The sequence below is a fragment of the Hemitrygon akajei genome, chromosome 6, assembly GCF_048418815.1.
Source record: "Hemitrygon akajei chromosome 6, sHemAka1.3, whole genome shotgun sequence".
Lineage (NCBI taxonomy): Eukaryota > Metazoa > Chordata > Chondrichthyes > Myliobatiformes > Dasyatidae > Hemitrygon > Hemitrygon akajei.
Window position 1 is genome coordinate 121,420,064 of NC_133129.1, and position 15,490 is coordinate 121,435,553.

Sequence of the window (15,490 nt, forward strand, 5' to 3'; positions counted from 1 at the left end):
CAATATGAACTGGAAAGAGAATGTAGAGAAGCTTCAGGAGAATAAATACAGGGCAAATGAAGGTGTAAATGGAAGTACATGTGAAAAAAGATTACTCATATTGTGGAATTTTTTTTTAAAAACGAAAGCACTGACATTGAGTGGAACTGTGTCCTTGTACATGCCATTGCTCCGAGAGCAGGTGTAGACTTGGATCACTTCCTAGATCATTAGAAATACAGCAGCAGGAGCAAATGTAGTAAATCTATTAAGTTACTGATAGTAGGATACCAAAAGGAATGGATAGCCCACTAAGAATCAATGTGATTAATCTTGGTTGTGCAATTATCTCCTTTCTTGGGTAGAGAGATCAGATTAGTACATACTATTAAAAGATAATCTCACCATGGGCATTTATGAAAAAGCAAGATAACTCTGCTTGTGCACTCAACCCCTTTTATAATTTAACATGCCAATACTTTCCTAATTGATAGCAGGACATATTCAAGTATGTTCATTCACCTCTGCTAAAACTGGGCACAACTTTGGAATTATTCTAGAGCACAAAAATCACCTTTTTTCTATGACCAAATAACTTCTTTAACATATCTTTGCTATACTAATATCATCCTCAATTTACACTATAAATGGGGGGGGGGAGGGGGAAGGACAGTTTGAACACAGAGACCAACATTTCATCTGCTTACCCCCCCCCCAACCAAATTATAATTTCTAATCAACCTCCATTTCCTGTATCCTTAACCTTTTTTTTGTTTCTCTAATCCTCCATCATCTCAGAGTGGTACAGCCATAAAATGGGTCCTTCTGCTCACCACATCCATGCTGTGCTGTCTTTTTTGCTCATCTACACTAATTATTCGTCATCAGAACCAATTCATGTTACCTTCCCCCAATTCCAGTGACCAACAACTAACAACTCTTGGCTCCAGCACTCCCTCATTCCCCCAACTCGTGAACTTTGTTTAAAATTATCACACCACTCTCTCTGTTGGGAAACTCACTGATCTATAATCCTGTTGAGCTCCAAACACTCTGGCTCACTGTGATTACATTCTCAATTTACATTACTCTCTAAGACTTACATTTTTAAATACAGACGATGATGTAGGTATATTAAACATACAAGTAAAACATACTGTGCTCAACCAAGTTTTCTCTTACCTGCTGGGCCTCCTCAGGAATCACTGATAAACTACTGACGGTGTTGTCAACCAACCTGGATGAATTAGTGGCCACCGAGGAAAAACTTTCCTGACATAAATGCCTCACCACATCCTTTGAGGGAGCCTGAAAGACAGCAATTCAGTCACCAAGAATCTTCATTTATATCAAATGCCATGAACACAGGGTTCAGGGGTAACATTGGACAATTTTCATGGTTAAACACAGATTTTACACTCTTACAGACTGCAGTCAAAGGGAAAAAGAAATTTGCTAAACTAATGGGCAAGCTGTGATCAGAAATCACTAGAAACCCGAATCTAGGTAAATTAACAATATATTTGCTTCAGCAGGAGTGGGAAATTGCAAAATGCTCCAATTGGAAAAAAAACTTCTTTTCGTCACATGTCATACAGTTCAGAACCCAACTCCAGGTCAAACAGGTTTCGACTGAGTTTACATCTGAGCAAGCAGATTTAAGGTGAAGGCACAGATTATCAAGGCAGAAAGCAGGTTGCAAGGATGTGGCAAGAGTGAGTGACGCCTCTGTCAGTCCGAGTTGACCATGGATATCGCATTCTGGCTTTTTAGATATGAAAGCCTGGGCAGTACGATATGGAGAGCAAGCTGTTGTCCGTGTAGAAAGCTTCCCCTCTCCATGCATCCGATAAACCAAAAGGAACAGTATAGAAGGATACAGTTTGGTACTAGCAGCATCGTAGGAGATGCAACTCTGCATTGAACTCAATGTAGACTGCCTCAGGGACCCCAGCTCCAGATTTTTCCCTTGGGGTTTACACTTGAAGCCTTCTCCATGAGTGGGTTAGCCACAAGGCAGCGGAGGTTTGAGATCAGAGTTTTCCTTCTCCTAGATGAGCTGCCAACCATGGCCCCATCTGCCCAAAGTGACTAGTTTTAAGGTGCCAGTAACCTGTCTTTGCTCTTTGCCTGTCAGTAGAAACAGTTCCGCTGGGCTTAGTAGCTAAGCCACACGTGAAGCTGGATTTGGCTGTTAGAGGCTATTTGAGGCGCACATCACTGGGACCATTTAATAGGTAGTGGGAGCTTGTCCCCATTACCATCACCAGCAATAATAAACTTAAGCAACCTTAAGCAAGAGTGGAGCTGTAATTTTGCACAAGAAGTGGGTTAGATGCAAGTTTGTGGCTGAAGAGTGAAGATGGTTCGAGGGAGAACAAACATCCAAATGGATCCACTATATACGAGATGCTACACAACTTCTCACTGAAAAAATGTCCCATCATGCTCTAGGAACTCCACTTTATACTACATTCCAAAAGAAAACAATAAAGAGTAAACCAAACCTGAAATAATAGCTTTTTTCCCCTTTTATTTAGCAAACAAGGCTCCTAGATGTTTACTGAGAAGCAAAAGATCAAATTATTTGAGTTCATGGTTAAAGAACATGTAACAGCAGAAGTTCCTTGAAAGTGGAACGTATGTGACTTAAATGCAATTGTCAAGAGCTAACAAAGTGACGCACAAAATAATTTCTAAGGTAGGGACATGTTCGGCACAACTTTGTGGGCCGAAGGGCCTGTATTGTGCTGTAGGTTTTCTATGTTTTCTAAAACCAGAGATCTCTCAAGGAATGAACACGTCCGGAGAGACAGCATCTTTTATTTCACTAGGTACCATTGCATTCAGGATTACTACTGTTTGTTGGGGGCTATGCCTTTGAAAAGATTTTTGTGTTTCTGTAAATCCTTTAATGTGAATCGTTGATTTCAAAGCATAAATTAGGCAAAGTAAGAGAGTTCTCAACAGTACAAGTTTAAAGTCTTTAAATTAGCATAAAACACTGGGCCACCTTTCAATATAAAGCCACGGAGACAAAAATCCTGGAATTATTAAAGGAATGACAAGGAGGAAAAGAACTTGAATTTATGCACCTTTCCCATTATCATGATACATAAGTGCTTATAACACTCACCAAGTGGTAGATATTGTAATGTAAAGAATGTGCAATATCCTTAGACGCTGAAAAAGCCTTCGATCGGGCTGAATGGAATTACTTATTTAAAACCTTAGAAAAATTTAATTTTGGGCCCGATTTTATTCAAAGGATTAAATTAATTTATCTCCTTCTGCTCAGGTTCTTACTAACTCTCAGAATTCCAAACCATTAAAACTTCAACGTGGAACTAGACAAGGCTGTCTCTTTGAGCCCTTTGCTTTTTCATCTGGCTTTAGAACCCTTAGCTATTGCTTTCCAGGAATCTGATGATATCACTGGTATTTTAAGGAGAGGTACAACTCACAAAGTTTCGCTTTATGCTGATGACCTTTTCCTTTATATTTCTAATGTTGAGACTTCATTACCTTTCGTACTTTCTTTACTCTCTTGTTTTAGTCAGTTTACAGGATATAAACTAAATTTTCATAAAGTTAACTTTTTCCTTTGAATAATTTGGTATGAATTAATACTTACCTTCCTTTTAAAAGTGTAAGAAATCAATTTGCTTATTTAGGTGTAACAATTACTAATTATAAATACTTAAATTTTTTTACCTTGCTGAATTATGTAAAAAGGGCACTATCAAAATGGTCGCCCTTTTCATCATCGTTGATGGGCCGAATTCATTCTATTAAAATGAATATTTTGCCTAAATTTTTATACCATTTTTAGGCCTTACCTGTTTTGATTCTCTTGAGTCTATCATATCTTCATATATACAGAATAAACATTCTTGACTAAATAAAGTTTATCTTCAAAAACCTAAAAAAAATGGAGTTTTAGCTTTGCCAAATTTTAGGTTTTATTACTGGGCAGTCAATATACAGAATCTTACGTTTTGGTTATATTATATTAACGGGTGGACTGCCCGGTTTGGATTTCTTGAGAAGCTGTTATGAGTGATGAACAGACCTGATGGACAATGGGGTTCAGAGTTAACCATCCCCCCCCCCCCCACCCCGAGAACCATGAACTATTACTGTTGCTATGCTGCTCATGAGAGAGAGAGACGAAACAGGCTACGGGGGGGAGGGGGAGTGGGAGGGGGAGGGGGAGAGGGAGAGGGAGAGGGAGAGGGAGAGGGAGACACACACACACACGCAGGCCGAAACGTCGACAGCACTTCTCCCTATGGATGCTGCCTAGCCTGCTGTGTTCTACCAGCATTTTGTGTGTGTTGCTGTGTTATATGTATATTTGCATTATTGGTATTGTTTTGCTTATTTTACTAATAAACACTTTTGAATATAGTACCACCAGACTCCAACAGATACTTCTCTCTCTGCTGGTCTGACACACAGTTACGGGGTATGTAACGTGTTGGGGCCTCGTCTTGGGATGTGATTACCAAATTGTGGGGCCAGTGAATCAGGATAGAAGTTCCTTACTTGATCTGGTTGTGTGGATAACCAGACGGGAAACCAGCAGAGATGGAAATTGACAAATTTTTAAAAGAACCAACTACGGGGACATTAGAGGATGCCAGAAAGTTGGAATTGGTGAGTGTTGCGAGACGATTGAATCTCTCGGCGGTGAAACCGGCGATGAGAAAGTTGGAAATACAGAGAGCAATAGCTGCGTATTATGTATCCCAGGGTGTGTTTCCGTCGGGGGCATTGGAACTGTTCCCTGACAGGAAACCAGTCGAGGGGGAGGTTCAGTTACAGATAGAAAGATTAAGGTTGGCTGCGGAGAAGGAGAAAAGGGAGCATGAGTTCCAGATAAAGGAGTTGGAGGCTGCAAGACAGAGGGAGGAAAGAGAGAAAGAGAGGCAGCATGAGCTGGAAATAGAGAAGTTAAAGGCATCGCAGGGAAGAGACCGGGCAGCAGACCCAAATGAGGGGTTCAAGATTGGTCAGGAGATCCAGTTGGCACCTCCATTCGAGGAGATGGATGTCAATAAGTTCTTCCTCCATTTTGAGAAAGTGGCTGTGAACCAGAACTGGCCTAAGGAGAAATGGGCTGTTCTGTTACAGAGCGTACTTAGGGGGAAGGCTCAGCAAGCGTATTCGGCATTGTCCATGGATGAGTCTAGGGATTATGATGAAGTAAAAAGGACTATATTGAGGAGTTACGAGTTGGTGCCAGAGGCATACCAGCAGAAGTTCCGGAACTTGAGAAAGCCGTGGAACCACACGTATTTAGAATTTGCCCGTGAGATGCAAATATATTGTGAGCATTGGTGCACCTCAAAAGGGGTCGTTGGAGATTATGATAAATTGTTACAGTTAATGCTGATTGAGCAGTTCAAAGGTTGTATCCCTGAAGGTATGAAGATGTACTTGGACGAGAAGGAGACAGTGACTCTGTCTGCGACTGCCAAGTTAGCAGACGAGTATGCCTTAACCCACAAGACAAAAGTTTCCTCAAATAAGAGCTACCAGAGAGGCAGTAGGGACGGCAGAGAAAGCCCACCGTCTAAGGCAGAGAATAAGCCACGGAGCTAGTGGTAAGGGTAAGGAGGAGGAAAAACAGGCTGGCAGGAAGGTTCCTAGCTTCACGTGTTACAATTGTGGGAAAGCTGGTCATATCGCATCTAAGTGTTTTGCTCCGAAGGAGGAGACAGGAAAAGGGAAAACAGCAATCCCGACTGGTTGCATTGAGCCTGTCGACAGATCGATGAGGAAGGCGAAGTTAGATAGAGCGCAAGACGAGTGTGAGAAGTTTATCTCGGAAGGGACGGTGTCTGTGAAGGAGGGCGAAACCCCAGTTCCGGTGCGGATCTGGAGAGATACTGGGGCTGATCAGTCATTGATTCTAAAGAAGGTGTTAGGTCCTGAGATTGAGACCGGGGAGGTTGTGCTAAGAGGTATCGGGAAAGGGACTGAGGCCGTACCTTTGCACAGGATGTTTCTGAAATGTGACCTGGTATCTGGACCAGTCGAAATAGGGGTGCGTTCGAAACTACCGATGGACAGCGTGGACGTCCTACTTAGTAACGATCTGGCAGGTGGTGATGTGTATTCAGCAGTGAAGCTGACAAGTAAGCCTGTGAGTGCTGAGGACCCGCCCATAGATTCCAAGATTTATCCCACATGCGCAGTCACTTGCAGCATGTCTAGAAAGGCGGCTGAAACAGGAACACGTTTAAATGAGTCCAGTGTTGATTTGGCCGAGACGTTTTTACCGACCCTGTACCAAGAGGGGTTAGAGGATGATAAAACGGAGGATAATGGGGTTAAGGAGAGTAAAGGAGAGGAGGTGATCTATCATTAGCAAGGAGGGAATTTATAAGGGAGCAGAGACGTAATGAGGAGCTTGTGGCGTTGAGAGAGTCAGCTCTTCCTGAGGCAGAAATTGATAAAGAACCAGAGGGCTACTACCTGAAGGAGGGAGTGTTAATGAGGAAGTGGAGGCCGACCACGGTGCCAGTCGATGAGGATTGGGCGGTGGTACACCAGGTGATGTTTCCGAAGGTTTATCGGGACAAAATTTTGAATTTGGCTCATAAGGGACCCCTAGGTGGACATTTGGGAGTAAGGAAGACAGTAGATAGGGTTATGAAAGATTTTTACTGGCCAAGTATGAGGAAGGATATTGTTGACTATTGTAAAAGGTGCCATACTTGTCAGGTGGTAGGAAAGCCAAATCAGGTTATCCCCAAGGCACCTCTCAGACCGATACCCGCCTATGAGGAGCCTTTTTCCCGAATGATCGTGGATTTTATGGGTCCTTTGCCTAGAACTGCGAGTGGGTGACAGTACGTCATGACCATGATGTGTGCTGCTACTCGATTCCCGGAGGCTGTGTCCCTGGGAAACATTAGGACTCCTGCGGTGATAAAGGCACTCATTAAATTTTTCACCACGGTAGGGTTACCTAGAGAGATACAGTCAGATCAGGGGAGTACCTTTACATCCCGTGCATTTCAGCAAATGTTGACACAGATGGGAGTTAAACAAATTTTAGCCTCTGCATAACATCCGGAATCGCAAGGAGCGTTGGAAAGATTCCACGCGACTTTAAAGACCATGATCAAAACTTACTGTCAGGAAAACACTCGTGACTGGGATGATGCATTACCGCTTCTGTTATTTGCAGTGAGGGACACGGTTCAGGAATCTCTGGGGTTCAGTCCATTTGAGCTCGTTTTTGGTCACAGGCCCAGAGGACCTTTAACCTTACTTAAAGAAAAATGGTCTGGTCCGAACGTGCAAGTCAATGTGATTGACTATGTTTTAAAGTTCCGTGAAAGGCTCCACAAAGTATGCGACCTGGCAAAGCAAAATCTTAAAGACTCCCAGACTAAAATGAAACAATGGTATGATAAACGAGCCCGGGAGCAAGAATTTCAAGTGGGCGATAAGGTTTTGGTCCTGTTCCCTGTAGTTACCAACCCCCTACAGGCAAGATTTCAAGGGCCGTACAAAGTGATCAAGAAAATAGACTCTCTAAATTATGTGATCGAAACACCTGATAGACGAAAGCCGAGCCAGTTGGTTCACGTTAAAATGCTAAAGGGCTATCATGACGCGACCCCCACGGTGGTCAGTGCTGTCACGAAAACCGATGAGGCAGAAAGGATTGATAAGGAGGGGCCTGAGCATTTTGAAAAGATAAGCATAGTACCCACCAGACTAGAGAACTCGGTTATTCTGGCCAATTTTGCTGATAAAGTCAGTCATTTAGAACCTGAACAAAGAGAGCAGCTGACACAGCTAATTCACCGGCATGCAGATTTATGCCCAGATGTTCCAAGGAGGTGTAAAGGAACAGAGCATGATGTTATTGTTACCTCAACCCAGCCGATTAAACAATCCCCTTATCGGATGAATTTGGAAAAGAGCAAGCTAGTGGAAAAAGAAATTGAGCATATGCTAGCTGCTGGTATTATTCGTGAATCTTCCTCTGCATGGGCATCTCCATGCGTGGTTGTACCGAAGCCAGACGGTAGTATAAGATTCTGTACAGATTACAGAAAGGTGAATGCTATCACACAAACAGATGCTTACCCTTTCCCCAGGGTGGATGATTGTATTGATAAAGTGGGTAAAGCTAGATATATCACCAAGATTGACTTACTCAAAGGATACTGGTGTGTTCCTTTAACGGACAGAGCTCAAGAAATTTCAGCATTTGTCACACCTTAAGGGTTCTGTTAATACAATGTTTTGCCACTTGGGATGAAAAACGCTCCAGGGACATTTCAGAGAATGATTGATGCAGTGATTAGAGAGTTAACAAACACAAAAGCTTATATTGACGATGTAGTGGTCTGGAGTGATACATGGGATGAGCACCTTGAAGCTGTGGAGAAACTGTTTAAACGAATGTCTGCAGCCCATCTCACAGTGAACCTCGCAAAGAGTGAGTTTGGCCATGCCACAATCACATACCTGGGGTATGTGGTAGGACAGGGGCAGTTGGCTCCTGTGCAGACTAAAGTACAGGCTATTTCCGAGGTTCCTGTCCCAACAAATAAGTGGGCATTGAGAAGGTTTTTGGGCATGGTGGGGTACTATCGAAAATTTTGTAAGAACTTTGCGGATATCGCCCTCCCACTTACAAAGCTCCTACAGAAGGATGAAAAGGTTGTGTGGAGCAATTCTTGCCAGGAAGCTTTTGAGAAGTTGAAAATCATACTGTGCCACCACGCTGTGTTAAAAGCACCTGATCTCCCGAAACCTTTCTCCCTGGTGACGGATGCAAGTGATGAGGCTGCAGGGGCAGTCCTATTGCAGAAAGCAGGGGATGGAGTGGAACACCCAGTAGCGCATTTCTCTCGAAAGTTCAATGTGCATCAGAGAAATTACTCCACTATGGAAAAAGAATTGTTGGCAATTATCCTAGTGATACAGCATTTTGAGGTCTACATTTGTTCAGCACAGAGACCATTAATTGTTTATACTGATCACAACCCCTTGGTATTTTTGGCTAACATGAAAAATAAAAATAGATTATTAAGTTGGAGTCTGTTGTTACAGGAATTCGATATTAAAATACAACATGTAAAGGGGAGTGACAATGTAATTGCTGATTGTTTATCCAGATGTTAATTTGAATGTGTATCTGTATTATTTTTCTGTATTTTGTTAAACTCCGTAATTCTGTAATATGCTTTATTAGTTAATTTTCACCTTGGTGAAATGTCTGGCTTGACAGAGCTGTTTGCAGTTGAAGAATTTAAATGTGTTCCCAACGATGTAAGGGCTGTCCTAGATGAAAAGGATGCCGCTACCTTGAGGGAGTCTGCTGGGTTAGCAGACGAGGTTACTTTAACCCGCAAGGTTGAGTTTACTCCGGATGGGAGTTGCCCAGAGAGTAACTGGGAGGATCAGGGGAACTTCGAATTTGAAAAAGGGACTGGTATTGAAAGCCTAGGAGAGCAGATGTCCCGTTTGCTTGTGTTCAGGTTGTGAAGGATGTGGTTGCACAGGGTACTGAGCCTAGTGTTGAAGCTCAGGAAAAGTCTGAGGTATCTGATTTAGTTGAAAAGGAATGCAATCCTTTTGGGTCAGATAGACTTGGTTCAGTGAAGAAAGGGTTAACCTTGGCACCAGTGGAAAGCGAGAATTCTCAGTTGTTTGTGTTAGGTGTGTTAAAAGTTAGTGAGGAGATGAAAGCTGGTAATGTGAATATTATTGAAGGAAAAGGAAAAAGTATTGCTCCTAAACTTTTGGATAAGGAAAATTTAAAGTCTGGATTAGTTTTAGAAGCATTGACCATGCTGAAGGAACAATGGTTTGTTAACAAGGTGCCTGCTAGTCAATTATAGTTTGTTTTGGAATTTAAGGATAAACAACTCGGTGATGTTGTTTAAGTATGTGATTTGGAGAGGCAAAACTTGAAGTGTTGTTTTGACCAACAGAGATCACCTGCAGATGGTAAACTGGAAACTAACAGAATAAAAGATCCTGAAGATAAAATTAATGACTTGCTTAAAATTAATGAGTGGTGTGGAAGTTCAGAAAATGGGCTTAGTTTGGAAAACATTGATGATAAGGTAGCACATGTAAAAGGAGTCTGTGAAGGCCTTACCCAAACTGGTGAGCAAGCTAACCACGTGAGAGTTAAATGGAAAAGAGGCAAAGGTTGACCAAATGCCACTTGGAATGCGCTGAAATTTGACTCTTTTTTTTAAACAAAGCATGTGCAAAATAAAAACACCATGGAAGATTGACTGTTTGAATGTTAAGTTTAAAAGTAAAATGGAGATTAGTATTTGCACAAACTTCTGTAATGTACTACATTATAATCACACATGTATTGGTTCACACTTTGTAATATACATCTAAGCTAAGAACGCAACCCATTAGTATTTTTGGCTAATATGAAGAATAAAAATAGGCGGTTATTAAGTTGGAGTCTGTTGTTACAGGAATTCGATATTAAAATACAACATGTAAAGGGGAGTGAGAATGTAATTGCTGATTGTTTATCCAGATGTTAATTTGAACGTGTATCTGTATTATTCTTGTAGTTAAGACTACTTCTGTATTTTGTTAAGCTCTGTAATTCTGTAATATGCTTTATTAGTTAATTTTCACCTTGGTGAAAATTCTTGGAGGGATGGGGGTGTTATGAGTGATGAACAGACCTGATGGACAATGGGGTGCAGAGTTAACCATCCCCCCCCCCCCCGAGAACCATGAACTATTGCTGTTGCTATGCTGCTCATGAGAGAGAGAGAGAGACGAAACACAGGCACGAACATTTGCTACAGATAAGAGAGAGCGAGACTGTTGATTTATTGTGACTCTTCTTGGATTATTTACCTTTTTGCTACAAGGACATTATTTTGCTCGTTAACATTCCTCGGGAGACTGCAGGAGTGGCCTGATTTGATGGACACAATCATTCAGAATTGATTGATAGCCGAGACCCTGTTAGTAGGGACAAAAGACAGGTCTGGAGAGACACCCTTCAGACACACCAGTGGACCCTGACTGAGGGTTGTGAACCCACAAGGAAGGTGGGGGCTTCGGATACCGAACAAGGAGATCGGTCAGTAAAGCTCTCAGTGTAACAGCAGGGCTGGTGGGGACTTGTGTGTGTGTCCACTCATGCCAGAGTGACGAGTCCACCACAGAAGAACGGTCTGGCTGAAGGACGGAGGGGTCATAGCCGAATGACCACAACGGTGTAACGGAATCAAAAGGCAACAGGAAGGTTTGCTGACTGCAGCGGCTCAATCTCTCGCTCTCTCTAACGATTACCACACAACAACTACTTATACTTTTCTATGACAATTCATTTACCCCTAGACATCGATAGAGCTTGTTTATTATTGCTTATTATTATTCCTACACTTTTAGGTTTATTATTGCTAACCTGTGTTATATGTATATTTGCATTATTGGTATTGTTTTGCTTATTTTACTAATGAACACTTTTGAATATAGTACCACCAGACTCCAACGGATACTTCTCGCTCTGCTTGTCTGACACCCAGTTACGGGGTACGTAACAAAGCTAACTGTTAATGAATTTTCTATCATCTCTCTTCTCGGATCCTCAATTCTTTTATTTTTAAGTAAACTGATAGTTTTGTAGTTAAACATACATAGAGGATTTGGGTACAATTTAGAAAATATTTTGGTTTATTGAGATTCTCTCTTTCAAGTCCTATTTTTTCTAACTATTTTTTTTAAACCTTCTATGACTGTTGTAATTTTTAAAGATTGGGATAGACTGGGTATTAAAAGCTTCCAGGATATATTTGTTGGAGGAAGTCTTTTTTCGTTTGAGCAGTTGTCAACTAAATATAGCTTACCAAAAATCCACTTTTTCGATATTTACAAACTAGAGACTTTTTGCGGTCTCAAGTACATACATTTCCTAAAAGACCTGATAAGAATTTATTAGATGTAATTTTTATTTTGAAACCTTTTCATAATGGATCAATATCTAATGTTTACAGTATGTTGTTGGGAATGAGAAACATTCCTTTAGACAAAATTAAAAATCTCTGGGAACAAGATTTATAGACTTCAATTTCTGAGGAAACTTGGAATAAAATTTTTTAATTGATTAATACCTCATCGTTGTGTGCCAATCACTCCCTCCTACAATTTAAAGTGGTCCATAGGGCCCACATGACTAAAGATGAGCTGTCTCATTTTTATTCAGATATATCTCCCTATTGTGACAAATATAACAATGGAGAGGCTTCATTAATTCATATGTTCTGGACATGCCCGAGTCTTGAAAAATACTGGAAGGAAGTATTTCAAACTTTTTCTGTGCTTTTTAAAGTAAATTTTAAACCAAACCCTTTGACTGCCTTATTAGGTATTGTTAGAGGAAAAGATATTATCTCTGCACATTTTGGCTTTTACTTCTCTTATAGTTAGGAGGCCATTGTTGCTTAGGTGGAAGGGTGTTGCTCCGCCTACTCATGCTCAATGGCTAAGCGATGTTATGTCATGCTTAAATTTAGAGAAGATTCGTTGTTCAATTTCTGAATCAAGACAAGACTTTCTAACATTGTGGGGATCTTTTTTGAATTACTTTCAAAATCTTTGATTTGTTATCAAGTACAGATGTTGGCTAATAATGTTTTTGCTATATAATAAGGATTTTTTTTCTTTTTCTTTCTTTACCAATAGCTTTTCTCAGTAATGGGTTTAGATTTTTTTTGAATAATAATAAAATTATTACTTTTCAATATTATGATTCGATTTAATTTACATGAATATGGGGTAATGAAACTATAAGTGTGATTCACATATATTGTAATTGATATATGATACACATCCTCCTGTACCCTGTATTCTTTTTTGTAAATCAATAAAAATATTGAAAAAGAAAAAAGAAATACAAACCAATATATACACTGATGTGCCACAGACAAAATGTAGATTTTTTATTATTTGCCTAAGAAGTTACGGTGTTTCAACTTTGGAGACTCACAAGTACTGACAGTAATAATTATTCCCTAGCAATTTCTTAGCTTGGAACACAAGTAAGATCAGAAGTGGATCAATCAGAGCCTCAAGCCTACCCCATCAAACAATATCATGGCTGGTCTTCTACCTTAACAGCATTTTCCTGCCTTTTCCCCTTATTCCATGGTTCCACTAACAACCTCAGATGAGATGGCTGCACCCTTGACCAATATCTTTGTGTGTTCTCCAACCAGAGATACTTGCCAGGAGGACTGGCAAGTAGCAGCTGATGCTATTCCATTATTCAAGAGGGGAAATAACAATTATTCTGGAAATTATAGACCACGGGTCTCAAATCAGAGGTAAGAAAGCTACTGGAGAAGATTCTTAGAGATAGGATACATCAGAATTTGGAAAACCATAGCCTAATTAGACATTGTACCATACTAATTTGATTTGATCTTGAGTAGGTGGCAAGGGTAGAGCTATGGATATCATCTACTTGGATTTTATTAAGGTGTTTGACTAAGTTCCTCTTGGGAAACATCCAGATTTAGGTGTGTGGGATCCTCAGCGAATTAGCTTGCCCAGATGGAAGATGGAGGATAGTGCTGAATAGGAGTTATTCTGGCTCATATGCATGACCTGGATGAAAATATGGATGGATAAGTTTGGAGACCATACAAAGATTGGTGCTTTATGGAAGACCAAAGGATAATTTAAGATGTAGATCAGTTGCAGAAATGAGAAATGGCAAATGGGGTTTAATCCGATCAAATGTGAAGTGTTGATATACAGAGGGATCTTGGGATCCCAGTTCATCACTTTTGGAAAATGGCTACACAGGTTGATAAGGTGGTAATGAAGGGATGTGGCATACTTGCCTCAGTTAGAGAAGACAATGAGTTCAAAGATTGGGAGGACATCTTGCAGCTTTACAAAACTCTTTTCAGCCACACCTGGAACATTGCATTAAGTTCGGACGCTGCATTAGAAAATTGATGCCAAGGCTTTGGAGAGATTGCAGAAATAATTTACCTTGATGTTACAATAAGGGCATTTGTTATAAGGAGAGGTTGGGCAAACTTGGGTTGTTTTCTCTGAAGCGACATGGATATCTGACTGAGGCTTACAAGATCATGCAAGGCATAGAGTTGATAGGTTGAAATGTCTAATACCAGAGGGCATGTGTTTAAGGTAAAAGTTCAAAGATGACATCCAAGGCAAGTTTTTGTTTTACACAGAGAATGGTGGGTACACTGCCAAGGGCGGTGGTGGAGCCAAGTATGACTGAGGTGTTCCAGAGGCTCTTGGATAGACACATGAATGTGCAGGAAATGGAGATTGGGACATTGTGTAGACAGAAAGAATTAGTTTAGTTAGGCTTTTGATTACTACATTAATTAACGTGGTATAACACAATGGGTTAAAGAGCCTAATCCTGAGTTGTTCTGTTCTATGCTTGATCCAAGTTTAAAGAACAGCATTTCAAGTTCCATCTAGGCACATTGCATTTCTCAATAATTAATTTCAGACAGATGATGTTATTTATCCCTCTTTTTCTCTCCCCGTCATGCAAATTATTACCATGACAACGTTGGTCTTCATCCACCTCCTCATCGATATCCCCTCTCTTCACTCCACCCTCACGTCCTCAAAAGAAACCACCAGCTGGTCCTGTTGGAGGCTCTTGGACCACTCTTGTTCCCTCCCCACCGGGGAGCCGTACACAATTTTGAGTTTGCTCCGGCATAAACACAGTCAATAGCAGTTCTCCCTCCTGCCATACCTGCACCGATAGTAAAGGGCACAAACCCTTCGTACATTACCTTCAATAACAGCTGTAGCGATTCGAAACCGACCTCCTCCATCTTCCCTACCTCACGTGATCTTTGTGCGCAGGCGCCATGCCGTACAGTGCACGCTGGGATTTGTAGTTCAACTTGGAGGGAAGGCGTTGAAGCTTCTTGTTTTAAACGAGTTTCCCTTGTCCCACAGACACTTTACTTCCGCCTCAGTTACGTTTTCACTTGAATGTCTCTCGCCACAGTAGTGTCCTTATCCACTATATTTTAACCCAAGAAATATAGAAAAAAACATGCTGGAAATTCTCAACAGATCATTGGGGAGAGAGAACAGGAACCGGCGTCTCGAGCGAAGAATTCACCAGAACGGGGAAAATGAAAAAAAAAGCCTGTTTAAAGTCGTAGAGAGGGGAATATTAAGAGATTCATAGGGAATGCCTGTAACAAATTGCTTCAAAATCCCGCAGTTAGAACAAAATGAACTGGAAACAAAAATGAGGGAGTGGGCCTGAAACATGGACAAAGAGCCAGGCAATGCATAGGTTTCATAGCGACATATGTAGCAGAAAAATGAGTGACGATGAAAGAGAAGTTGTTCATTATAAAATCAGTTTCATCTTGGCTACGAAGAACAGTGGTGAAAATTACTGGTAAATTACACTTAGTGATGTGATTACCCCACAATTATTGCCCGCACAGGCAAGAAAAAAGGTAATGGG

General features: G+C 41.0%; 1 protein-coding gene across 1 annotated transcript in view; it reads right to left on the reverse strand.

Moving 5' to 3' along the window:
• commd9 (COMM domain containing 9) overlaps positions 1 to 14,903 on the reverse strand; it is a 32,072-nt gene extending 17,169 nt beyond the window's left edge. Inside the window, exons 1-2 of the mRNA XM_073049150.1 lie at positions 14,796 to 14,903; positions 1,162 to 1,287 (exon numbers count right to left, since the gene is read on the reverse strand). Of these exons, the coding sequence (XP_072905251.1) occupies positions 1,162 to 1,287; positions 14,796 to 14,837 (168 nt within the window). The 5' untranslated portion in view covers positions 14,838 to 14,903. The remainder of the gene's footprint in view (positions 1 to 1,161; positions 1,288 to 14,795) is intronic.
• Between the last annotated feature and the right edge of the window lie 587 nt (positions 14,904 to 15,490).